Source organism: Grus americana, chromosome 8, assembly GCF_028858705.1.
Source record: "Grus americana isolate bGruAme1 chromosome 8, bGruAme1.mat, whole genome shotgun sequence".
Taxonomy (NCBI): domain Eukaryota; kingdom Metazoa; phylum Chordata; class Aves; order Gruiformes; family Gruidae; genus Grus; species Grus americana.
The window spans coordinates 21,232,722-21,260,507 of NC_072859.1; the positions used below are offsets into that span (position 1 = coordinate 21,232,722).

A 27,786-nucleotide genomic window follows, 5' to 3' on the forward strand; every position below is an offset into this window, starting at 1 on the left:
GAAACACTATGCCCAATGAATAGCATATTACACTGTTAGAGCCTTCAACCCAATCCTGTGACACATTTTCATCCCTTTTTGTAATGGACAAGCCTTTTCTGAGTGCAGTCACTTCATGGGATTCTTCAAAACAAAACTATGGTGGAAATAAAGTTCCTGACGATTTGCAAAATTGGCTTAGACACCATTAGGAAAAAAAAATCCAAGCCTCAAAAACCTTAACTGGCAAATAACTTTAAGTCCCTCATTCAATTTAACCATTTTTTCTACACAATACTGTTAGTTTGGTCCATATATTCAAACTCTTCTAGAATTGTTCCAATCGAAGGCATGATACAAACCAGCTCTAATTTCTGCAAATTTAAGAAGTCAAATCACAAATACTTCAGTGTTTCAGTGTCTGTAATCTAGTGTTTAAGTTTTCTGTAGGCTTTAAGTACCATTTAAGTGTTCTGTAATCTAGTTAACTGCATACTTCCCTAGCATATGCTAAAATACGCAAATTCTCAGGGTTTTTTTGTACAATCTTATAATTCATATGATCTCACACTGAGAAATGTCTTCACGCTTAAGACATTCACAAAGATTTATGATACAATGACTTTGTCACTTACAAGGAAATAAAGCATATCTGCAAAGAACTCTATACAAACAATAATAGTTGATTTAGGAAAGGTAATATATGAACTAAATTTGAAACCCTAGTTAGGAAAAGACTAACTGTAGCACTGAAGGCATGATAATTCTGGTGCCTGTGCTAGCAGCAGCAAGCGTTTTGCAAGGGGAAATGTAGGAAGTGTCACTATTCTTATGAATGCAAGGAGCAATTGTGTACTCTGATGCTGTTTCTTCAGTATTTTAGTATGAATGAAGAAAGGTTACATTTTCATAATGCAGATGCATCACTTAGAGTAATCTAAAAATCAAATGGAGTGTTTAATTAACAGTTACAGTACAATGTCTGAACTCCTTTCACCTCAGGAAGAAGACTGTGCAAATGAGGAATGGCCCTTTCACATTTCTGATGAATACAGAAAAAAAAGGAAAGTAAAGCAGCTCCAGCAGTGCTGTTAGCAAGTATCTTCTGCTCACGATACAGCCATGTCCCTGCTGCATCCATCCCCTTCTGCGCTCAGCTTTAAGGACAGCTGTACTTTCCATGGTAATTCGTTTGCATTTCAACTCTAATCTTGACTTGTACAATTCCCAACAAATTGCTTTTGCTCTTTTTTTATTATCTTATGCTCATTATTGCACTTTTCCACATGCAATGTATGGAGATGAGATTCCATGTGCAATCTATTGTGTGAGGTGTTTTAATCAATAATCTTGTTCTGCTGATTAAGCAGGGGCTTCTGTTTTGGCAAGATAACATTAGTTTCTCCTGTCATGCTCCAAAAGCTATTGGGAATCTTCAGCAGATCATTAGATATGCTACAATAAAGCTTTGGTACATTCTCTTTTCTTTCTTAAATTACTTCTTCACTGTCCTATCATTCCCCGTCACCGCTGGCACTGCGTTATTATTACAGCTCCCCTGAAACTTGCACTAGAGCTATGTCTCCAGGCCACAGGATGCCATTTTCAATTGAAGCTTCGGCTTGAAAATATAAATTAAGAAAATTTCATTATCTCCTGCCAAGGGCCATTATTCACCACTGTTCTAAGGAAGATTAAAAATGCAAAATCTATGGACTTGAACAAATACTCCAGCATTAAAATGAAAAACACAGTGTATCAGGACTGGACCAGAAAGTGAAGTACTGGAATCTGAGAAGCAGATTCTGGAAAGACGGTAGTATTACATGGGTCCGACTGACTGAGGGACGGGTCATCTTCATGGGTAAGTCACATCAGCCACGTGGAGATACACGCAGTTCCTTTCCAACTGGTTTGCAAAGTTAATGTAGGAAATAATGTCCACATTACAATTTAACCTTCAAATGCTTTTGTTTTGTATAAATAACTTTGACAAAGATAGTAACATAAAAGAAACATCAATGTTATTTTTAAAAGGATATGAGTTAATGTCTAGTCAGAAATGGGCTATCAAAATAATTTTAGAGGTTCCTAATGCTGCATTTCTGTGAACACAGAGTTTCATTAAGTAAGGTAAAACTGGCAAACACAGAAAACAGTCATGTGTACTTCATTTAACAAAAAGATACAGTATAAAGCTATGTTTAATAAATAAAATTCATTTTAATAAAATTGTCAATACATTAAAAAAATCTATCTTGGTATGTTTTGGAACTTTTAAGTCAGATCTGACAATATTTCTCTTTCAGCATATTGATTAAATACTTAAAAGCTAGCATGATGACATGTTCCTGCATATCGCCTGCAGCAACCTGCTTAAACACCACTTCAAGCACGTAAACTCTGAGTTGTAGCACCACATACTCCATATGGTCTTCTTGTTCCTTATTCACCCTGGGTGAGCTGTAGTCTGAGTAAAAAGAGATGGGAATGTGGAATGACTATGCTTCGTGTATTGACTTTTAACAACAGTATATTCTAAACTGAAAAATTCCGGAACCTCTTTACCCAGAGTAAATGGCTATCTTTTACATATGTATTCCTAATGGTCTACAACTGCCACATGAGATGTGCTTCTGCTTTTGTATGCATATTCACTAGACCTCCACTCCTGTTATTAAACTCAAAGTTACATATGTATGAAGATGTCGGATATTACTTAAATGCTATGTTTTATTAATTCGGTCTTAGAAAGTGTGTACAAAAGTTACATATAAAATAGCCAGAGAACAGAGATTTTATTTTAGGGGTGTACAGATACATATGTATGCACACACACATACCACAGTAGATAAAATTATTTAAAGGAATGTATTTAAATTCTGAGTTTCAAATTCACCTCACAAGAAATACATTATTACATACTGAAACCTAATGAGATAGCAAATTGGGCCTAACGAAAGCCTGAAAAAAAGACCTGCTAAAAAACGCCAGCCTTGCTATAAAGCCCTGATTTGAAGCAGCACTGGCTGCCCATCACTGCAACATCCACAGGGCTCCAGCAACCCCAGCAGCAGTAGCACAACCCTACCTGTGCATCCCTATAGAGCCACGCATCCTTGAAGATAGACATGTAATCCTGCAACTGCCTTTTAAAAAACCCATGATGCCACACTGGCAATTTTGCTTACTCATGTATAAGATTTTCTAAAAAATATTTTCAAGTTAGACTCCCTAAAACTATTATGGGGGAACAAGCATGAAAAAAAAAAAAAAAAAAAAAAAAAGCATCCATTTTACCTAGCTCAAAGGGAAGACAGATTTAGTGTGCTGTGGTGGTAGCTTTTATAATCTAAGAAAAACATGGGAGATGCAGAATTTGGCTGTAAGAACTGTGTCTAAATATTGGAGATCTTCCTGTGACCACTAAAGCAGTAAGGTGTGCTAGAAATTGGTTTGAAAATTCACAACCCAACCTTGGGATTTTCTATGTGCTTGGCAGCATGACTACTAGAGCAATAAACCTGGTGGCTTTGGATGAAAAATATTTTTGGGGAAAAAACACTGAGAAAATGGTTTCTACTTTCTTTTAAAATATAATATTGATGATTTGTTGAATCTTCCTAATTACTAAGTAAACATGACATAAGGAAGCTAAGTAGTGTATAATTAATAATGTAGAAGAAGGTACACCATAGCATTGTTTCCGTTTGCCCAATAAATACATAATATTTAATTGTGTTTTCTTTATACAATGTAATCTTGTGGGAGTCTAAGGGTAGGCATGAAGGATGAAAACTCCAAATAGACAATAAAACACAACAGAAAACACGCAGCTCCCACAGGCCCTTTCTTGGGATTACCCAGTTTGATTCACTATCAATGAATGTGTATCAGACTTGTATGGCAAAGTAATTTAACAGAGTATTTCTTGCTTTCAACCTCTTCTTACAATTTTAATACATTTAGTTATGACCCATTTGCCTTTTAGTATTCATGTTCTCTAAGTTCAAAGCAATCACTGTTAAAAAGACAAATCTTCTCACTTAATCACATCTAAGCTATCAGAGATATTTTTTTCTTGTTACAATTCATTCTTGTTCCAGTACTTTGTTTATCGGTGTAAATGCTATTGTTATGGGGTTATTATTAACCTGAAACCGAAGTATCAGATAAAATAGGGAGAGGGAAAAAAAAAAAGAACACGGAAAAGGACATACAGATTCCGGTGGAATACAGAGTCCTGCCTTCTCTCGGTAATTTTTTAAGCGCTTTTATGATCCCATCTTTCTATCCTCACTACTTTCTACCAGCTATGTGAAAGGCCTCCTAGAACTACCAGAGCCTGTGAGGAGCTGACTGTAAAGCAAGGACAGGAAAACTAGCTACCAAAAGATGCAATGAGGGATGCCAAGCCATCGGAACAATCTCCCGGTGAGGTCTGCATTGGTTTTGCAAGCCAAACCCAAATGTTGTAATGGTATGAAGCAGAAGAGACCTGCTTTTTAGAGAAAATGTTTCTAATGCAACCCCACCTGAGGAAGAAGAAATGGAAATAAAGTCCCATTCATAATCTTGTCATATTATTTACATGTGTGCGTATTTGCAAGCAAAATGCAGGATGGGATGCCAGGCTGTGTGTGTCTTAGTGCCCCAACTAAGCCAAGCAGATCCGCACTGCTGAAAAGTAATCAGTTCAAAAGATCCAATTAAACGTTTCACCATTTAGACAAAATAAATAGCCTGCAGCTATGCTTATTTACTAATGAAAACTTTAGTAGTGCAGCATCGTAATATCTAAGCAATTTACACAGATTATTCACACTGAGTGAGCGTGAGTGCAGCATCACGCCTTGTGGGCTGAGCAGGTTTCAGGGGAGAAACATAGGGTTGGATAATAATGTCAGAGCTTTACGAAGGGGCGCGTATTTCTGAGGCACAGTGCTAGAGCAGAGCGTATAGAAAATCCAAGTGAAAATCCTGAAGCACAGTGTCTGATCCTCAGGCATAACGCTGCAACAGACTTGCAGGAGAAGAGACTCCCAGGTAGAGAGCACAGGATAAGAGTAAAAACCCCTGAAAACTCTTTTTTGCAGCACTGTCGATCTCTTTTATCCATGGCTTGGCATGCAGCATATTCACAATGTAGTTAAAAGTTATGTAACTTAAGACAGCTTCTGAGTCATTATTAAATGAGTAACTTCAAGAATTACAATATTGAAAACGTGTAGCTTTATCCTTCACGTTAATTTGCACAGATCTGAAATACATTTTAAAAAATCACCCACTTTAACTACTAAAATAAGGTATTTCAAATGACAGGTGTGATTCGTTACTGCAACTTCTGAAATGCAGAAGCCTTGGTACGCTTTTCATGTTCACGTTTCAACTGGACCTCCGGGTCAGTTCAATGCAAATTCAGCTGACTCCCTACGCGTCTCCTGACTTTAACACAGCTCTTCTGTTTGCAGAAATGCATATTCAACATAAACGTATCTTAGCTCTAACAGGAAAGTAAGACTTAAAAATTTACAGGATTGGCCGCCGAGGCAACATGATTTCATAGGGTCCTTTGGTTTCCCTCTACAATGGGCAGGATGAGGACAATTTCAAATGGGGGTGTGGGGGGGGCAATCCTAACTGAACTTTAACACATGCAATCTCCTTGAATAATTAAAAACATTATAGCCAGTATCAATTAGGAGCAATTATTTATAAAAATGTTCACCTATTGCAGTTTGCATATAGAAAAATGATCACATTTTTAACAAGGGAAATGGGAAATCGCTATGGGATGCCCTACTTAGATTAAATTAGCAAGAAACTTGTTATCAGACCATATAAAAGATACACCATAATAAGACGTGACCTTGCAGAACCTTGGAGCCAATCTGTGATTTTTTTCCCCCTGTAACCCTTCCTAATTATCTGCAAAGTTACAGACCCTTTTGTGGCAGGTTATTTTTCTGTGAATAGTGAGGGGTTTTGGGCTTTTAAATATTTAATTAGTCTTCTGATATGAGAATTGTTGCACATGCCAACTGCTTCGATTTTCAAACTGTGTTCATCCTAATTATGTTCAGATTTAGATTGGTCATCCCAAACCTCTCACTCTTGTAATTATTTACTCCTTAAAGATCATTCAGTGGAGAAATATTTTTCACCCTTATGGCTCTTTCTTTCCACAAATGGCTTTTCTGGTCCGTTAATTACCCACTCAGAGGATTAGAGTTTGTAATAATGCAAGAGATCCTGCATGTAAGATGAGTTTTACAGGGTGAAAAAGAATAAATTGTTTTTTGTAAACTTGCCTTGGGGAATATCCCCTTTTTGGGTTATAATTTTCACCAACAGAGGCCATGTGCTCACCGCTGCCTATCTACGAACTCCACAGGGCTACGGAGTGACTCCTTTCTACGGCTCAACAGAACTCGAAGCAAAATGCTGAGCAAGAGGCCAGAAGACAACTTGGTTATTTTACGAGACTTATAAAAGAACAATCTGCTAACAAGATGACACAGTTCTTTTTCTTATCATTTTTAATGCGGATTTCATGGCTTTAAAGTTATATATATTTAACCAATAATTAATAATAAAATTACAACTTTTCTTATTTCATCTGCTGATTTTTTCCAGAAGTGCTGTCCCTTGGTAGGTCTTTAATCAACTCTGTAACAGTGGTGTCATTTCCTATTAAAATGTGTCTGAGAGTCCTCACTACAAATACTTTCTTTTCTTCTGAGAGGAATGCCTGTCACAAAAGCACTGTTATTCATTACCCACAGTGATGTCTGGATCTAATTATCATCTGGAAAGCTTGCAGGGCTTCCAGGTATAGGACTTCCCCTGCAAACCTTGGAAAGCACAATTCCACTTTCTTCTTTGCGACTTGAAATTACGGGATTAAGTTACTGCTTCAATCTGCACACTTTCTGATTCCCAGAACTTCCAGTTTTAAGCCCAACAAAGTTTAGGAGGCTGCTTTCGTTTCCTTGTTTTGACATCTGCAAAAATACCATGTATTCTGTGGTTGGTTTTTACGTAAGTCAGGCAGGTTCAACCTCTGTAAAAAACACATCAGAAAATTCACTCGCTTGACTCTGTCAATGCACAGATAATCTTTAATTGTGTCAAAAATATTCATGATCTAATCCTTTTATCAAACTGTCTGCCACTGAAGGAGTCTCATGTGCCTGCACAATTAAAAACCCCATGTTGGCCATACATAATACTGTATTACATTTGATGCAAATCCTTTTCTATTGAAATAAGCACTGGGCTGACAGCAGGAAGTGACTGATAAGAAAGCAACAAGGCATTGCTGATGGCACGCATGATAACTGAGCACTAACTCATATGTGTTCTGTCTACAGCACATTACCCAAAGTGCTCCCGTTTTAAATGCAACTCCAGGAGGTGTTCTTTTGCTGTATCTCTGTCACAAAGGCAGCAAAATTATCTAAGAAAGCTAAATATACAAAGTAAATTATGTTTTTCATACCCACCAGTGATGCTGGCACTAGAATAATATACTGAAGGCAGTATCAGTGCTACTACATCCTAGATGAGAAAACACTTACAGCTTCACAAGTGTAACAGGACAGTTGAGTTCAATGCTGTAAAGAAATTCAGTAAACAGGGAAAGGTTACGGGTTCAGAACTCTCACGTTATTACAACGCTTACAACGCAGCCTAAATTAATGTATTAAATAGACAGAGGAAAAGGAGCACAAAATCTGAGTTATGGTGAAACAACAATTTTACAGTGCTGGAAAAATGTGTGTTAAGCACATTTCAAAATTGCACCTTCATCATATAGATATATCATCACAAGATGCAAGATACTTGAGAAACAATGAACAGTAAGGTTCAAGATCACAGATTACTACTAAGAAAGGAGCATAGATGCCTTTGCAAATACAACAACAAAATACATATCTTGCCAGATGGAACGTTATACAGCTCGGTGTCATCAAAAAGTAGTAAGACTTCCTGTAAGGTGTTTGAACTACAGGACTTTGGTCAGGGCAGCTTGCTTAAAGAAGTGATTCTTCTACCTAATTTCTTTTAAAAACGTTACAGGACCTGGTTTGCCTGTGTATGTGTGTGTGTGTATGTGCACGTGTGCATGTGCTACAGGAAATTGATATTCAAAGGTTCTGATAGCTACTGTGTTATAGTGAAAACCTGGGGAAAAAAATACACAGCTTTCAATAGTAAATCCGTAGTAAAGATTCTGCACTGCAAGTGTAGTATAAAGCAGGTTTGACATGGAAAAATTCTACGTGACAAGAACCTTTCCTCCCCATTGATGTGCCTACAGCAGGCTAAAAATATACTGAATACTGAGTATTCGGTCTATGTAACACTTTTAAGACTGCATTAACTTCATTGCAGTAACTTGTTTTATAGGCTCAGTTCATCATGACCTATAAAATGTTAGGCTGAAGTGCTTTAAATATCTGCTAACACCATGTGCAAGCCTGGGAGTACAAGGCACTGTGCTGTGAAGCGGCAAAGACAGTACTCATCTGAGAAAGTAGCACGCACTCTTATGTCACTGATATAAACAGGGTAAGCATGCTAAATAATGTATGAAACAGGCAGCCAATCTTTATATAAAACAGGAATTCTAGTTGAATTCTTTGTTTGATTTTATTTCACCAGTATGACACTAGTTTTTAAGATTGCTTCTTAAAAAACATAGATGTTGACTACCATACTAAATTAAAGAACATACACCAAACTCCTTTCATTCAGCCTTATTATATGAAAGGGGAAAAAAAAAAAAGACCTCTTTCATTTGTGGTCATAGCATTTTTGCTAATTATTGTTCTGCAATATGTAGAAAATAAAATGCAAAGCGGGGAATTATCTACGTCTTTCAGTAATGATGGCCCACTTATTAAGCAATTAGATTGCAATTTTATTATTAGAGAGGAAAAAAAAAAAAGAAATGCTGTAAAATACTGTTATTGCTTGTATCTTTGATCCTTAAACTTTTCCATTTCAGCAACCTCATTAATGTCAAAATGCCATGAATATGGCCACCCCTTTTTAGACTGTATAGCCTGGACACAGGCAGAATCTATGGGATTCAATAAAGAAGTTTTTTCTTGTTGAATTCAACTAAAAAGCTTAATTGAGCCACAAAGGTCAGAAGGTTCTTTTTATTATAAGTAGGAGATTATTCTGTGGCAGAAAGAAATTTCCAGAATATGAGATCTGCTCATTTCTATACTACTCTGTAGCTACTTTTTAATTTTTAAACCCATGTAACTCTTCTATTCCTTTCCCCTGAATTAAACAGCTTCACTATAATAATCTTTAAATTCTATTTCCTTTGTGTTACTAATGACAACTTTTCACTTTCATCGCTACTGCTGCCTTTGTAACACTAAAAAGTACTCATAATTTACTTACATATATTTAATTCATATTAATCTGTCCTAATTTACGATCTATACCCTGCTCTGCCCATCTTCATGTACCTTTTCCATGTCAGTTCTGTTTACTAAGTGATATTCAACGGATTTCCTATAATGCAATGAACCTTAACAGGCAGCTTTTAATTGCCTCGCATAGGAAACCACATCACTATTAATTCCACAGCAACGGTATAAAATAAAACTATTGCTTCTCAGACTCTAGAGCAATTAGACCTCTCGGCTATTTGGCTAACTCTGCTTCATGATACCCAGTGCAGTTAATTATATTTTTTGATGTTAATAGTCTCTGTCAGTTTCAAGCATAACTCCTCTTTGATGAATATTTAAATTATATTTGAATAAAAAAATAATCTTGGTTACATTTCATATTCAGCAGTCATCACAGCTTAATAAAGGTCTCCTCAGCAAGGGTTGAGATAAATGGCTATATGAACACACGTATAAAGTCCTAAATCAACTTATCAGATAATGTGGCTGTTTTGGCTAAGTATTATAGAGGATATATTGGGGTGGGAGGAATTAATAGGCTTCAATTATTACAGTATTATTCTATACGAATTAAATCTGGCACAGTAATATATAAGTAAATCACGAATTTTTAATAATAAAGTTCTGACTGCAACTAAACCAGGAACTTATCTTGGCTAGACTAGAAATTCGAAAACTATACAAAATTCACACAAATTCATCCAAGAGAACACAATGTTCAACTGAAAGATGTTGAAGGTTAAGCAATGTTGTCTCAGTCAAGTTCGCAAAACCATTAGTAAATTACCAAGAGAGGTAATTTACACCCAAAACAAATAGTATATGATTAACTGTAGGCTGAACAGTGTGCACACCTAGTATGGCCCATTTCAGAAATCAGAAGAAAAACCCCTAGAAAATCACAGACTGAAGCATGTATTTTATATGATGCTCAAATATACAAGAAACAGCCTATAATACTTACAAATTTATGTATACATATGTATAGTTATTTATATTTATTTTCACCCACAAACAGCAAGGAAAGACTGATGAATGTGTATATACCATCCTGACAGATAAGATACACACTGACTTAGGAAGAATTTGATGGTTTTGCCAATAATAAAGGAAAGAAAACAACTTAAATATAAGATATGAAAACACTAAATAAAATATCAAGCTACACCCTGGTAAAGTAATGAATCCAATCTGTTTTGTAGTAAACTAAATCTAAATTTTTAATGTCATTAGTTGGTATCAATGATCCTTTTGTTGTTTCCTTTGTAGCTTGTCCAATGCCGTGATTATAGCAATGTGTGTGTGTGTTATGTGCTTGCACATGTGTAATATAATTTCTTCTGCAGAAAATAATAATAGAACACACCGCAAAATGATGATCAAGTACCACTGACAGCTATTTCACCTTACCTGACTGCTCAGAACCTCGTAATATGAGGATTTGTATTTAATTTACTAAGTAATGCCATGATGGAACTACCCCATTAATAACATCCCCTATTTTTAATGAGTAAACTAGACCTACTACTTTCCTATGGAGGATTAATGATAGTGAAAATGCAGAATGCCAGATAAGGTTCTTCTCAGTCATGGGTGTTACTGGTTTTTTTTCTGAAATAAAGCCAAGGACTATGGTATGCTTCATGAATACTCTAGGCTCTGTGATTATGCCTAGTTCATGAAAATAGGCTACGTGTATTGCTGCTTTTTCTTTACATTTGAGTCATAACTAAGTCTTGTGACTAACACACAGAAAACAAAACAAAACAAAACAAAAATCAATGGGGCAGTGGCCTGGTACTGTGAAAAGCTTAGTTTAAAAATAAAGAACATTTTAAGCTTCTGCTATATCAAAATACTCATGGGACTGACTGCCGTACTAAGACCCACGTCTGTTTCAGATGAGTAGAAGCCTTCATTTTAAAGGATGCTTTAAAAAGGATATCTAATGTTGATAATCTTGTAAGGTAAATGTTTTGCGAAGCACATTGTCAGCAAGCTGAAACAGAAACCGCTGGCATGCCAAAGCAAAAGGACCTAGTGCACGAGATAAACATCAGTACCACAGCAACTCCGATGTGCATAAATTCTGTGAACGTACCTCATCCCCACCAGGCTGTGCTGCCCTACCACCAGCACCGCTGCGTCCCCGACACGGAAAGGACAGACAGGCAAGCTTTTAATGGCCAGAAAGTAGGAAAAGGCATCTCTTGTTCTGAGACACTTTTCACTACATAAAATCTTTGGCAAAGGGAGGCAATCTTGGCCTGCGGAAGGAGAAGCGAGGGAAAAAGCAAGGATAGCAGCAGGGGTCAGCAGAGCCCTTGTCTAAGCCTGGCAGAGCCCCGAAGAAACGGCCGCCATTACCACCACAATTGCAGTCACTGGCGAATGGCAGAGGATAAAATCCTGCCTGTGAAAACTGTTTTAGGTTGCATTAAGAAATGCAAATCTGAAGCATGCTACATTTTAAACACAGACTCAACCGTGGGCCCTGTCCGAGGAAGCTATTTTTAAGGCACTAAAATGCTTCTTTGTGGAAGTCTTGTAAAGGCTCGGATTCAGCTCTGCAGTGACCCCACAGCAGGTTTTGCCTTCTACCAGCAAAGACACCCTCTACGAGGTTTGCTTTTGGCTAGACCTTTTCACTCGGATCAGTGAGATTAATCAGTTATAGGAGATTTACCCACTATCCATCCAAGCCCGGAGCCCAGTGGAAGATTTTCTTTCTTCACTCATGTTATGGAACAGACCAAACTTGTTTTCACTTGCAAGGCCACTAATACCATATGACAACGTTTCCTCTGCAGACCTGACAAGCAGGAACAAGACAGAGGGCTTGGGAGATGTGTCTTCTTCAGAGGAGAACTCATTTTGTTTTCCTTCAAAAATGTCTCGCTCTCATTGATACATAGGATTTTTCAAAATCACATATTTGTTGGACACGTGAATAGGTGGAAAAGAACGAACATCTCCACTCTCCCAGTCCCCCGTTGGGAAGGATTAAAAAAAAAATGAATTCTCAGGAGAAGGAATGGATGCGCTGCTTCCTTCAGCTTTCCCTTGATCACTCTGTGGGGCAGGAGGCACTTCCTTACATTTCGAAGACCCTCTGTTTAAGCGCAGCTGTCTTGCAGAGAGATGATGGACGTAACAGGTTAAGGGTATTACCATGTGAGAAACGTTCATGGTAACAAAAACCCAAGCATGAACTCTTCACTGGTGTCATGATGGACATGGTAATTGAAGGTACATGTGTTGCATGTGCTATAGATAGGACAGGATACGTGCAACAGAAGAAACGCTTGCTGATGAAGAGGATTTATTCCTCTTTTAATCCTTTAGCTTTTCTGCAGCAACGTTTTAAAAGCGATGGGTATTTTAAAAAATCACAGTTCCCTAAGTTCATCTATTATACTTAATATTTTTATATTTATGCTTTTTTAATATTTATTATGAGGTTTGCTTTGTTTGTGCATATTTAAAAAGCAAAATGATACTGATTAAATGTGTTTAGTAAAGATGTAAAGATCACATAAAGCTACAATTATAGTATGAATTGTAGATGAAAATAGAATTTTAAGGCCATTTCAGTGCAGAACTGATGTAACCTCCTTTCTGTTACAGATGAAAAATAAACTGAACATACCAACTGTGAGATTGTATTTTTTAATCTGGATGTTTGCATGGTCTGCAAAATCTGTGGTTTTAAACATTTTGAATTTTTCCTCTTTTTAATGATCACAACTATGCTCTCAGTATCAGAACACAGATCTGAAGTTTTTCTCCAAAGATTCGAGGTATTTTAGCCTTTACTAGGAGGGAAAAAATGTTTTCTTTCTGAAGTTAACATGAATTTGGCTGCCAACATTAAACACTTGAATTTTGCATCTAGGTAAATGACTCCATGGATTCAGAGTTAATAGGCTGTATTTTCTTTAAATACAAAACATTAATTTTCTACAAGCCGCACCAATAGCTATAACTGTAAATTACTCACAAAATAAGGTGTACGGATTGAAATGGACCTGCCTTTTTTTTATATTGTATTTCTCAGGATTTTAAATTATATTATTCAAGGTTATTAGCTGCCACACTACCTAAGTATTTATTTAAATACACAGGCAAAAAACAGGCACTGTACTGGAATCACAAAGATAGTTATGGTGTCTAATCTTTAAAATAATCGGGAACTTTTCCTAAACAAAAAGTGCAGGACTAGGAAAAACAATTCCTACTAAAAAAAGCCTATTTTTAATTCAGAAGAGAAAGGTCCCAGCATGCAAAAACACATCTTAGCTTACTGTTCCATGATAAAATTACATACACAATATGCCTCTGCCTTTGAAATGTATTTTACGTACATATTTACTAGTACTTTTAAATATCTGTGATTATTTTAAGCTAATGAAACAGAAATCCAAAGACTGTGTGGTATCTACGTAACCCTTAGTGCCTGTCCTAACAAAACCCTATGGTCCATCCACCTGCAGTTGCAGAGCGGGGCTTTGAAGTTGACACTGGAGGCAGAAAGTCCCCATAAACACACAGGCGGTTTGAATGGAACTCACGCAATCCACCTGCAATCCGCTTACAATGGAACTGGACTTATGACTAGGTCATAAGTAAATTTTATCATGTTAATTTTCAAATCTCTGCTGTGCCTATAAAGTGCAGTAGTAGTTAGCCTTATCAACTTCAAAGTCTCCTGACAGTTTCTGGCTCCAGCCACACAAACACACTTTATGAGCGAGTAACTAGAGCGATTTCCTCAGGCTGCTTTGCATCTTCTGCTTCCTTGTTCATTTAATTTCTTTTTAAACAGAGAGGAAACAGAGGAGATTTGTCCCTGCTAAAGGACGGCGGAGCACCAAGGAGTTTGACTATTTTAAGACCTAACTGCCTGAAACGTGGGTCCTCTGCTACTCACTTACACTACTCCCTCACCAAATATTCTAGAAATAAGCTTATTTCTATACTCAACGTTAGCACGTGGTAGGATCTCTCAAACTTGACTATATGCAAACACTGAGGTTAATTATCAGAGAAGTGTGAAAGGGGAGAGGGATTTTCTAAAGGTCTAGTCTCTTTCTTCAAAGCTTTAATTTTAACCGTGCCAGTCTGAAGTTTACACGGAATCTAAATACATCTGAAAGACTTTATTCTAGAATAATTGGGATGTAATTTCAATCAGGGACTAAAAATTTAATAACCACTTTACAAAGGTAAAAGCAAAGCAATGAAGTCATTAGTGTTCCAGTCAGGCTTCCTAGGAAAGTGTTAAGTTAAAAATCTTTTGAGAAGTGCAGAAAAGAAAGAAAAGGGAGGGAGAAGAGATTAAGTAGCAGCTTGTTCTGAGAAAGAGGAGCTGATGCATCAGTGGACACTGGCAAAGTTTGTGTGCCACTGTCTCAAATCCTCTGGAAGGGGAGCAGGGCATGTGATTACATGGCTTTGTGCTAAACTGGAAACCTCATCTTATTTTTCAATCTTCAGATTTCGCAGTACTGATCTCATTAAGCTAGTGTTTTCACGTTGTAACTGCAGTAAATGTAGTTGCTGTGCAAAAGCTATGGAGTAATGTTGGAAATGAACGAGGAGTATTTAATAATTGCTGTGGAACTACATTTACCTGCAGGTCTAAACTGAACTGAGCGGTCAAAGGCAGTGGTAAAAACACTGCTAGCTGAAGTGATAAAAACATGTCATGAGACCTTAAAAGTAAACACTGTAAGATTTTAAGTAGTAACATAGACACTATTGCTACTTATTTCTAAAGGTATGGAAGAAAAGTTTTCCCTGTGATCAAATGTTCCACGGATTGGGTTTTTTCCTAGTCAGTTTAAAAAAAAACCAAAACCAAACTAATGAATCTGATAGTCCTTCAGGTGAGATTTTTCTATGCAATTGCTGCCATCAAAATACAGCTGATGTGATACTTTTAGATATCAGATCAAGGACATGTGCTGAGTACCAAACTACAGTTTGCCTTAGACAACAAAAAATTATGATCACCAATGCAGTTATAAATAAATGAGATACAAGAACTTTCAATATTTCATAACAAATTTGCAATGTTCTTCTATGCTTGCAATATAGCACAAATTGAGCAATTTTGGGAAAAGATTAAACAAGGCAAGAGACAGCTTTTCTACTTAATGACAAGATCTGAGAAAGAAAACTACAAAAGCAAACTTCCAAATTACTATAAATGCCAGACAAAAATAGAAAGAAAAGTGTCAAATGATCTTTGCCATTTGTTCAGGAAAAAAAAAGAACAAAAATGAAAAACTCTCTCTGAGCATAGATATTCTGAACCAATGTCAGAGATGTGATCACAATTTCATTTTAATCTGTTGAAAAGGGGGTAAGAGTGGAAGATGGGGGAAGTTAAAAAATATTCTCAGCTATCATAAACTTACAGTTGATTAATTGAAAGGGGAGGATTGACATTTCAGCTTTCCAGTAACAGTTTGATGTCACTTTAGCAAGATTGTGCCTCTATATTTGCCTCTGACTACCTTAATCCGTATATTTGTAGTGAACATAAGGAGAACTTTGATCAAAACACAAGATGCATTTTACACAACAAGGAAGTCTACAGTGAGGCACTACATTTACAAAAGCAATTGAAGGTGGTTTCAAAGGGAGTTGACAGATTAGAGGATGATGACACTGCTGCTGCAGTCTCAATGGAAATCTGGCTTGATCTAATTAACAACAACGAACTAGAACCACAAAAAGATAATTCAAACATGATTTAAAGGAGTTATATTAGCTTTCCACTAGCGTAGCGATGGAGCCTTTCCCTTACTGATCACAGAACAAGTTACAGGTTGAACACAGACCAGGAATAAAAGGCCTGATATCCTTAATTTACCTCCAGCATTTGAAATTGAAGCCTGAGACCTAGCCCACTTGACTACAGAAGTATTCACATGAAAATGATAAAAAAATTGTAAGAGCCACACTCATGACAACTTCAGTGAACTGGGAAATCAAACTGGAAGATTATTTTTAAGACGTGACTATATGTTCCTGAGCGCTACCGTGTTCAAACAGAACACACTAAATGGAGCGGAGCATGCAGGACAACTTGCATGTCTCCTTTGACATACCCACGTACGTGCACCAGAAAGCTCCCAGGTTATTCCCACCTCCTTTTTGTTCAGATTCCTCACCCTAAGAAAAATGCACTGGGACGAAAACTTCCCACCAATCCTGAACTTATTCAGGCTTGTCGTTTAAGCCAGTAACAACGCCAGTGACTTCTCCACAACTGTCAGTACTAGGTGACTGCTGCCCGTATGCAGCCTGTAGCACAGGAATTTCTGTGAATCTCAGTTCTGATGCACCTTTTGTACTAAAACCACTTTTACGGGCTCTTCTGACTGTCTTCTCTGAATGACAACTGCTGTCACTAAGACATAATATAACTTGTGCTTATATGCATATATGCTTCTGTACACACATGTATAATGACATATAATGATTCTGGCATTTTCCATTGGATGCATTTTACAGGTGGGAACTATGGCAATGATTTACTGCATTCATAGGAAATGTGCAACCTTGCCAGGGAATGCAGAAGTTACTGAAAAATGCAGCAGCCATTTGGACACATTTTGAGTGCTGTTTGACCACGTAAAAGACAAGGAGACAGGGAATCTCCAAATAAGTGAATTGTTCCATTCTCCTTGCAGTTGTCTTCCTGCTTTTTAACTGTCGCTCATGGAATTTAAAAAAACCCCACAAACCCCTCTAACTGCAACTGATAGTTTTTATTTCCTTCTAGTATTACTAGATAGAAATAATACTACCTCAATAGCAAATTGGCAACTACAAGTCAGCATTTCCTACAGTATATACCTCTTACTATAGTAATTCAGGCATTTTTCCTCTTTAGTCCTCAAAACCATTTTTTTTTTTTACCTTTGTGTCATAATTTTGTAGGCATCTGGAAGGAAGCATTCTGTGTTCTCCATCTGGAAAGGGTCAGCATCACAAATCTTGTCATCTGTCCGTCCATAGTTAGCACTTTCTATCATAATAACATCGCTTCCTGGACACCGGAGGTCAATGGAGTAGCCTTCGCAGGAGAGCTCCCTCCTAACCAAACCAAACGGTAGTGCTGCTCGGCTGAAACCTACAAAAAAAAAAAAAAAAAAAAAAAAAAAGGGAAAAAAGAGGGATTGAGCCTAAAGGATATATTGCATTGGATTACTCTTTTTCTGTCACACAGGCACTAACTCTCCTCAGTGTGCTGAAGGAAGAGCACCTTTAAACCGTTTGACCTGGTACCATGTTAAATGAAGCATCTTTCATGAAACTGTCACATCCCTACACCACTGCTGCTGTGTCCCTAACCTGGGAAAGGAGGAAATTCCTCTTCACTTTTTCTAACCCCTGCCAGGGCAGACAGTGGCGCCTGTCTGCACGGTTACCTTCCACGTTCCCGTTCCCACCTCTTTTTTCTCTGCTTCTTTCTTCTCTCTTTGGGCACAGTCAGACGGGTCATGTCTGAAAGTGGGAAGCAGCAGAGCAGGCAGGATTTGCAAATGCAAAAGTGATTTTAAAAAACCAAAACAACAACAAAAAAAACCAAAGCCACAGTTCGAACTTCATTAGTCTTTCTTAATTTGTATCTTCCTTTCTCCAGGAAGAGTTGTTTTGCTTAACTATTTTATGTCCCCAGCATGGAAATGTCTGTGTCACCCAATCCAATATACATGCCAATACTTCGCCTAGCTGAATTTCAGTGCTCCTTACTGCACCTTTTACATAAATTAAACCACAGATAAGATTTTGAAAAAAATATGATCAGTACAGCAAACTGCAGATGTGTACTGCATAAAATCTCCCTGTCCCTCCCAAAAAATTACATATGTGTTTCAGGGAATTCTGATTTTTTACCCTGTTTTTCTGCATGACAGAATTCCTAAAAATTAGGTAGCTTCTCTAAGAGTAATGAAGCAGTATCAAATGCTTTAGAAACAAAACAATGGTCCAGATATTCACCCAAATGTTTTGTCTTTTACAGCCATTTCTTCATGCAAAAAATACAATGTATCAAAAAACAACTGTAGCTGGTATACTTCACTTTCTTGTACACTGCTGCTAGTGTATTATTATTAAACAGAATATTTCTGTTTCTTACAAAATGTTTGCATTACTGTTTTTGGAAGATAAGTTGGGTAACATGATAGTGTTAAATATATATTCCTTTAAAATAGTAAATGCTTTCAAAATTTTCAACAGAATCACAGATACTTCCTATTTTTTAAAAAAGTCATCCTAATACACAAGGCCATTAATATTTCAGTGCAGGCTGCTGGAGACAAGTTGTGACAGCAAAGGTAAACAGCTAGTAGTATGGAAAGTTGGAGCTCTACAGTGTTTTGAAGGCAAAGAAAATAAACTTTTCTTAAAAAGTGTGATGCGTTAGAAGAGGCAAGGAAGCAAGGATCTAAAAAGATGAAGAACAACTTGAGATAACCCCTTGATAGCAAATTTTCACACGAACCAGAGGCTGTCACTTTTTCTACTGAATTAATGATCTGTGGATTAAAACTCCTAGTGTATGAAGATGATGATCCATTAGGAGCGCAGAACAGAGCTGCCGATAATGATGACGCCAGTGTCAGGATGTGGCTCCCTGCGAGGCAGAGCCCACCTTCCCGTCCGCCCCTCCACCTGCACGCCCCTGCCTTCCCCTCTGCACCGGCGCCAGCTTCGGTCCGACGCGTGCAGGGAAGTAACGAATGTGCGCGGCCAGTCTAACTCTACCCTCTCTCTGCTGCAGAAGAACCGATGAGTCTCAGAGGACCGGCTCTTTGGCACAAGGGCAAGGCCAGAGTGCAGCAAGCAGGTCTGCCTTTACCTTACACATCCTACATGAAACGGGTACCATTACTCTGCCAGTACGTTTCAGCATTTGTCGGTCAGGGAAGATGCCATATTGCTGTAGAAAGCACCACAGTTCCGTCTCGAATTCGCTCCTGGCCGTCGGTTTGGCTGCACGTACCACGCGCAATAGCAAACACTATTATTAGAGGCTTGCTGAAGTATCATGAGCTGAAAGCTGGAAAGAGCTAAGACACGAATCCATCACATTAACACCCTACATGTTCCTCCCATGCAGCAAATTAATACAACGAAGACAGAAGCTGCTCACGGCTCAGTGAGGGCGTGAAATGGGCACAGAGAGGGGTACGCGCAAAGCCCCCACCACAATTGCATACAGCAGCTCCTTTGATTAATTACCATCACGACAGCCGCGGTGGGACCAAATATAATGCTGCTAGTGACTGCCATTCCTACATCCTACCGCTCCTGTCAAATTTAATGCCATCCACATAACGCTCATCCCTCCGGCTGGCGGCAATGGTGCCTGTATCTCCTGCACTCAGCAGGGCTTCCCCTGGCGCACAACTGCCACAGCCTGGCCGAGGACTCTGGCCGCCCCCTCCCTCCATCCCTGCCGCCCACGGAAGCCCCACTCATGCTGTCACACGGACAGCAAGGAGGGGACCAGCGGCTTCGGCTGTAAAGGGGATTTTTGCAGAAGGGCAGAGCGGGGAGGGACGGGGGTGCGCAGCGTACAGCCGCTGCGGTGCGGGTGGCTACGCATGCAGCGTCTGTGCAGCAGCAGGTCAGACGTATGGATGGTTATGGGGCCAGGGCTGACAAACCCACCCCGAGCCACCTGTGAGCAGCACTGAACCCTTACTGCAGATCCTGCAGCACAGCCTCCACTTCTGCCTGGAAATATCTTGCATCCAAACAGGAGACCTCCGCAGTTTCTTACAGAGATCAGCTGCCTGCAAATCTTATTTCATCATCTATAGCAACTGCTATAAGTACTACGAATGTGTTTTATCCTGCAATTTTTCCCCCTGCAGGCATCCACGAAAAAGTTCTGTATTAGGACAAACATTAAAAATACTAGAGCAACGTTAGATCACTCCACAGGCAACAGCGGACACACCTGAGATTGTAATGTAGGTGTTACATTGCAAAAGCAGCAAGCAATAAAGCAAAACAATGCAGCATGCGTTAGGTGGGGAGACTACTCTAAGGAATCTCTATGGCGCAGAAAGAATTTTAACTGAATAAATAAATTAAAAGTCCACTAACAAAGCTGCTGTGATCTTTATTCTGAAGCTTTATTTGTAATCTTTTCCTATCAACAAAGAAAAAATAAGCATATCAACAAGCAAAGTGTAATTCAATCCATCTTGCAACCCTGACAATCGAAGAAAGAACTAGTGGGAGGCCCTGTGAGCGAAAAATCAATATTGCAGCTTTGTGCCGTGCAAATGTGAATACTGCCAAATAGCAGTGCTTAGGGTAAAATGAACTGTTTTGCTCCATTTTCTCCCCTCTGAACAAATGATTTTGAAACGACAGCTTTTTTTGGAGCTATAAAATGTCAAGCAATAACTCCCCGCACTTTAGGCAAGTGATTGGAATAAACACCTCTTGGCAACAGGTGCAATGACTTAGGACTGAAATTCATTTACATTCAGGAGAGAATTCCTGATAAACAGATGCACTGCCACAGGATGGAAGTTTGAACGACTGGCATCTGAATGCTGCCGCCTGGTTCTGCATCATTCCAGAGCTTTTGAGACCGAAGTATGTGGCTCTGTCAATAATTACTGTTGTCACTGGTAACTTTGTATCTCGAATGCAATTCCTCCTGAATATTTTCAATACTGTATTTTCTAACCAACCTGTGTTCAACCTGCTTCTTGCCTTACTGTACCTTGCAAAAACCTCTTTTCTTCAGCTGTCCTCCTGCAGTCAAAATCAACGTTCCTCATCTTCCTGCTAATTTCTTCAAGGCAAACCCTGCCACAGACGACACCGCTCCTGCCGTCTGCCGCCCAAGAACGCAACGTGCTTCCCAACTGCAAAGACCTTTCTGGTGCTGGGGCTGGGACTTGCAGCACAACCTAAGCACTAACTCAAGTAAGCATCGATTACAAAATGCAGCATATGCTGTCTCTGATTCATTTGCATTTGTATGTATTAGTCAGTGTTGTATGTGGGTTTTTTTCAAAAATGGAAGAAGATTAATACTAATAAGAAAAAGAGCATGGTTTCTGTCCTGCTGACCATTTTGATTATAGAAGAGCTTCCTGGCAAACATATGTTTCCTGCACGTTTTATCTGCTCACAAATTAGTTGAGTGCAGGCTCTTTATTGAAAGAAGAAAATACACTGCTTTTGCAAAATTGCATTTCTAAGAAAAAAAGGTAGAGGGGATGTTTAGTGGTAATATACATTCTTTAATGCTTTATTGATCAATCCATGTAGAAAAACACACTGAGAAAAAAAAGTCTAAGTGAAACAACACAAACAAAAATCTTTCCTCTTATACTTCAGTCTATGAAATGAAAAAATACAAGTCCTAAAAAAGAAATGTAATGCAGAACCATGTCTCAGAAATATGTCAAATTCAGATTTGGCTAAAAATTGTTTTATATAAGTTTGTAATGCCTTATTTACCATTCTACTGCCTTGGTTCCTTTATAGAAACGATTTGTCTTTAGAAAGATAACCTAAATTTGTCAAAGTGCAAAGAAAAATTAATAATTCACAGCATCCTGTCCACTAGCATACCATCTTTTTGAGCTGCCAATAATAAGAGAGTGTGCTAAGTTTGGCAGATAAAAGCAAAAAGCCACCACCACATTTGAATGTTTGCCCCATACACAGGAAAAATAGTGGAATGTAAACAGGCTAACATCAGTACTCCTCGACATCAGAAGCAAGGAACCTTTGATTAAAACTTAAAGCACAGAGAAAGTCAACATGGAAATATAAAATTATTTCAAAGAATGCAGATACTGGAAGAACTGAGAATCCAAAACAAATCTTTGCAGAAATAAATATATATGTCTCTGTGAGCAAGGAAATATTGCTTCTCGTGTTATTTGGCGCTCTCAGAAAGGTCTTTTGAAAAGAGCACATCTTTTCAAACAGAATGTTTACAGTTGTCTCTTTCACAATCTCTTTTATTTTACCAAATCATGCAACATGATGATTCAAGTTCTACACAAGATGAAGTGATGCATCTTGGGCAGCATTTCAATAATATATGTTCAACAAATGCAAAGCCCGACGAAAACTGTGCTGAGAATCCTCTCCCTCTCCCAGCGAAGCGTGTATGTGCGTGCACAGAGGGAGCACAGAGACAGCTGAACATACTTCACCATCTGAAAATCATGCAAATGCTCAACATGGGCTCCGCAAAGCTTTTATAATTTCGCAGAAAAGCCTCAGCATCCTGCAGTTTCTAAAGAATCCCACGAACTCTGTCAAGGGAGACTTTTCTCCCCGTCTCTCAGCACCGTATATATTTCACACAGACAAGCATGTTATTTTGTTAAACAGCTTTTAAATTATCCAATCCTGGTCAACAGATCACTACCAACTACTGCAAAGATAGAGGCAATTTAAATGACAACTGCGCTTTCTAATTCTATCTTTGAAGGAAAAAAGTCATTCTGGCAAGCATGTCTATTAAAAGATTACATTGGCACAGTAAGAGCTTCTGATACTGCACAGAGGTCTGGAGTTCACAGCACTCGGCTCTTCTTTCAGGGAAACCCAGCAGCCAGCGCACAGCCAGCCTGCGCCGCAGCCCGGCCGACAAAACCCCACTGTTCTGGCGGGGGAAAATTAGGCAGGAAGCGATCATTTCAAAAATATTCTCCTACAGCCGTATTCCTTGCCATTTTAAGTATACACTCAGCATTTTTGTTTAGGATGCTGGAAGGAGGGGACATCTAGAGAAAAGGGATTATTTAGTGAAGGAAATCTATTTTCTAGTAAGAGACATCTTTCACGGGTTTTTTAACTCATTCATAAAAACGAGATTAACTCAAAACAAGGTACGCGACAGTATGTTCATTATTTGAACTTTAACAAAGAGGCCCAAAGTCCTTAAGAACAGACTTGACCATTTAAATGTGCACATCAATTACACTGCAGCGAGGCAACTATTTCATTGAATAAATTAGCTGCAAGGGGTGATTTTTAACACTGGTTTCTAGAGCTCAGCTTCTCAGACATACCGCTTCACGTTTTAATTACTTGGCTAAAATCTGGAAGCCTGTCTGTTACAAAACAGAAATAGCAATTGCTATCAATAAAAGCTTTTAGAACTATTAAGTAAGTAATGATGGCTTTTTATAAATATTTCTTTTTACATTTTATTAGATTGTGATATAGGTCTTTTAAAAAAAAACAAAAATCTCTGTCAAATGTGTTTCTCAAGCTTCAGTGTGAGCAGCAGAATTACAACTGTAAGTAATCTTCTATAATTATATACTTAATATTCAGTGTACATAAACATAAAGCATGGTATGTCTGATTAATAAAACTCAGGACAGAAGCCTGAGTTACACCCTCTGACTCACACCAGGACAGGTCCTGCCTTCCAGGTGCACTGAAACTTATTACAATTTTCCCTTTACATTTTCCAGTCTCCATGCAATTCTCAAAAATATCCCTGTGAGGCCCTCTTCAGCAAAAAAAGAGTCAGGGCTTACCTGCTTTCTGCACCTTATCGAATGATTCAGCAAAACCTAAAGCGAGCAGCAGCATCTCAGCCTTTTAACGTAACAGCGTCGATCCTTCCCGTGTACAGCTGGCAAGGATCTCATTTAAATTCTCCTAAATGGCTCTCACCCCTCATGCAGAAGAGTGAGAACATGTCTCTCTAAGGTAGCAGAATTGGGGGTGTGTGTGTGGGGGGGGTGTTGGATTGGATTTTTGTTGGGATTTGTGTTTTGTTTTTTTTAAATAGCAGGAGAGAAGAGTGCGCTACACTGACAGACCTGCAGACCGAAGTCCTTCAATCATCTGGAACAAGAACAGCCCTGCCAGCAGCCATGCGTGCATCCCCCACATTAGTCCATCGTGTCTCAACCCTATTTTGAAGGAATCACCACTATGGGAAAAGAGATAGTTTAGTCTTCATGCCCATTTAATCCTTCACCTCCCTGCTGAGGCTGCCACAAGAGTGCTAATTAATGCTAAACTGTAAAAATGGGCTTCTGCACTTTGAATCCAGCCACACTGAAACTGGATAGAAACCACTAATTCCTTTAATGAAAGTCACCAAACCAGAGCCTGGTTCCTGGCAGCACTTTAGCTATGCCTACATATGGCAGATGGAAACCATGTGATCTAAACATGAAAGTCTAAATATCTAGTGTAAAAATATGCATGTTGTTCAGTTCTCACTTAGAACCAAATTTTATTCTCATATGCATGCACCTTTCCCATCCCTTTCAGTGGGAGCTGTATGCATGAGAGCAAAACTTTGCCCTCTTGATCTAAAATTATCCCAGTTTGAAACAGTATTCATCTGTCAATGATATTTCTTTTCTTTTGCCAGCCAGATGTCTGTTCTCAGGCTACAAGAATCTCCTTCCTTTTTTCCTTCACATCATACACACTTGATCCTCTGCCAGCTCACAGAAAGCAATCTACCCTTTTCTTTCTTGCCGTTAAATACATTGCATCTTCAAAATTTCTCAAGGCAAGTAAGTCCCATGGTCTCTGTAAGTCTCCCTCCTGGAGGTTATCTCCAGTTTACCAACTGCGAACTCTCTGAGCACACCACCTGTCAGGAAGGAGAAGCTTCTGAATCAGAAACAACCTCTAAAACGGGGAGGTAAGGCACACAAAGGCTGATGTCTCAGAAATGTTTTGTCAACAGGATTTCCCGTTGAATTATTTCCTCCGCACAGGATGCCGGTAGCAGAATAAAAATACATATTCTTTTATTGTCTATAAAAATGTATTTTCACAACAATTTATATCTCCAGTTATCTCCATCATTTTTTATTGGAAACCATGCATTGAGGAGGGGAAGGGGAAGAGGAAGAATGGGGGTGTGATGTCCATCAGCAGTATTCAGAGTGAACAGCTGACAAAAGAAATATACTTTTGTTCCCATCTTTAAGAAACCCAAAGCCTTGTCACCTCAGAGGTTGAGAGAAACCATGCAGACACGCACCATTTCCTTGGGAATATGTGCACTGGCGAAAGTTAAATCACTCCAGCAAGTGACATGCTGGTTGCCAATAATAACCCTTGGTGTGCTGTGTACATCGTTTCTTAAATGGTTTATACCCTAACCTGTTTAAGAAAGCAAAACATTTAATCTCACTAAAATGTAGAAATTGGACCCTGATAATTCTGGCTTATTTTAAAGAAAAAGTTATTCTACAAGTGCCAGAGTTTAAAATAGCAAATACGGGCCTAGTGCTAAAAAATTATCACAGATTTAATTAAAAATATTGTACGATTGCTACCACATGGTAATATTTAGGATCACAGTTGTAAATTTACAAAGGGGGTGCTTTCTTGTTTACAAACAGAAATATATATTTACACATTAGAAACGGAGTCAAGCAACAATGTCAGAGTTCATATACTCTCTTGTTTCAATAAAATGATAGGGTGGAGTCAATTGTCATAGTATAATTTACAGTGGAAAAATTATGCGGTTAATTTTAATGATGGCAAGCCACTTAAAGAGTGCTTATAAGCATGCAAATAGCACAGCAGTCCCCCTTCTCCTTCAGTATAGCTTCCGAAACATTTCTGAGGACTCAGGAGTAGAAGGAAGAAACATAAAGGCTCAAGATCACACAGATGAAACTGCTAAACCAAAACACACAGTCATACCTTTTGAGAACAAGGAGAAGAGCAATGTGATGAACGTACTTTAAGGTAAATGTGCCGTCACTTCAAATATTCCCACAAATAGATATAAGACAAGCCTAGCAAGCAATCTTGGAAAATGCTTGTCAGAGTGAAAGGCTTTCTTCCTGACCTTACCTTCTGTGAAATATTTGTGGATTTCTAAAAGACTATTATAAAGAGGAAAGGGATGTACCATGCATAGCTTTTACAACAAACTTAAGGTTCTGGAGTTAAACCATTCCATGGTTTCTGGACTACATAGATACTTGAGATCATCCTCTGAATAATAAATTGCATGAAGAAAGGAAAACTATTTAATTGTTTAGAAACAAATAGGTAGTTTTAAAAGCCCTAAAGAATATACGCAGTTCTAGCATGCTCCCTGGGCAGCAGGGAGTAAGAATGGCAACAGACGTACCACTTCCAGAGTAAATAAAGGAAATATGCACGTCTGCTACCATGCCACACTGCTCTTAATCACTTATAAAGGAACTGCGTATCCATACGCCTTACTGCAAACTGGAAAGACAAGGGAGATAAAGTGACAGGATAGCTAAATTCCACCTGGACTCAAATTCAGGGCTTCTGAATTTAGATTCTGGGTTTTAATCCTGGAATTTTTGCGTGTGTGTGTCTCCCAACTGTCACGATGTGGATGCAAGAATGCTCTCAGCTTTTAGAGAACCAGCTAATGAGTGCTGAAATGAAATAAATGAAAAATCAGGATCCCCGAAATCTCTTTCTGAGTACTAAGACAGAAAGTAAACAATTTTCCATAATTATGTGATAGGAGTTCCATAATTAATGCTATTTACATTAGAAAGTAACAAAAGGGATGAATACACACTGTAGCACAACACAGAAAGGAAAACTTTGCATTTGCTAATTACTTCTATTTAGAAGCACAAGCCTAATACCTGAAAGACTGTGCTTCCAAAGTTGTTCATTGATCTTAATATAACCAATAATAAAGGAAAGAACTAAGGGAAAAATCGTCATTAGGTGCTCAAGTATAAGCTCAATATCCAGCAAGACAGAAGTACTGCTCCGGTACTACAGATGTGGAAGGTAATTTCCTCACTAATTAATGCATTTTACATAGTGCTTTGCCATACCAGGTCACAGTTTTCTTTTAAAAAAAATCTTTCCCTACACATCTAAAGCAAGTATTTCAGGAGGAGGCAGCTGCGAAGTATAAAAGATCTGATTGCTCCACTTTTTTCCACGCCACCTAAAATGACACTTTCCTACCGAAAGCGCCGTGTTCTCCTGATACATTATTTAGGTGTACAAACAGGCGGACGGCTTCTGCAAGTCAGAGGGGACGGCTCCAGATCTAACCGCCGGTTTGGGAGGGAGCAGCAGGGCTGCCCAGGAGCTGCGGGTCCCGCAGGGCTGCCGCCTCCTCGCCATCTGGGCCAGCCTCTGCTCCCACCCGCCGGGTCCCTCCGCTCCTCGATCCGTTTACATTGTTGTTTCTTCTACGGCGGTGAGTTTTATTAATCAAGATAATTTCCAGAGCGAGCTCAGAGCGTGATCAAAGGAGCCATTATGGCAGCGTAATTGAGGAGGGAGTTGTTAATCTTCCGGGGATGCCAAGGAGGGAAGGAGAAGGTTAGGGGTGTCCAAAGGAGGCAGGAAT

The 27,786-nt window shown here is 38.7% G+C and overlaps 1 protein-coding gene across 19 annotated transcripts in view; it reads right to left on the reverse strand.

Moving 5' to 3' along the window:
* ADGRL2 (adhesion G protein-coupled receptor L2) overlaps positions 1–27,786 on the reverse strand; it is a 163,549-nt gene that overhangs the window by 56,376 nt on the left and 79,387 nt on the right. For all 19 annotated transcript variants that reach the window (XM_054833280.1, XM_054833289.1, XM_054833279.1 and 16 more), the window contains exon 3: positions 17,349–17,562. In XM_054833280.1, the coding sequence (XP_054689255.1) occupies positions 17,349–17,562 (214 nt within the window). The remainder of the gene's footprint in view (positions 1–17,348; positions 17,563–27,786) is intronic.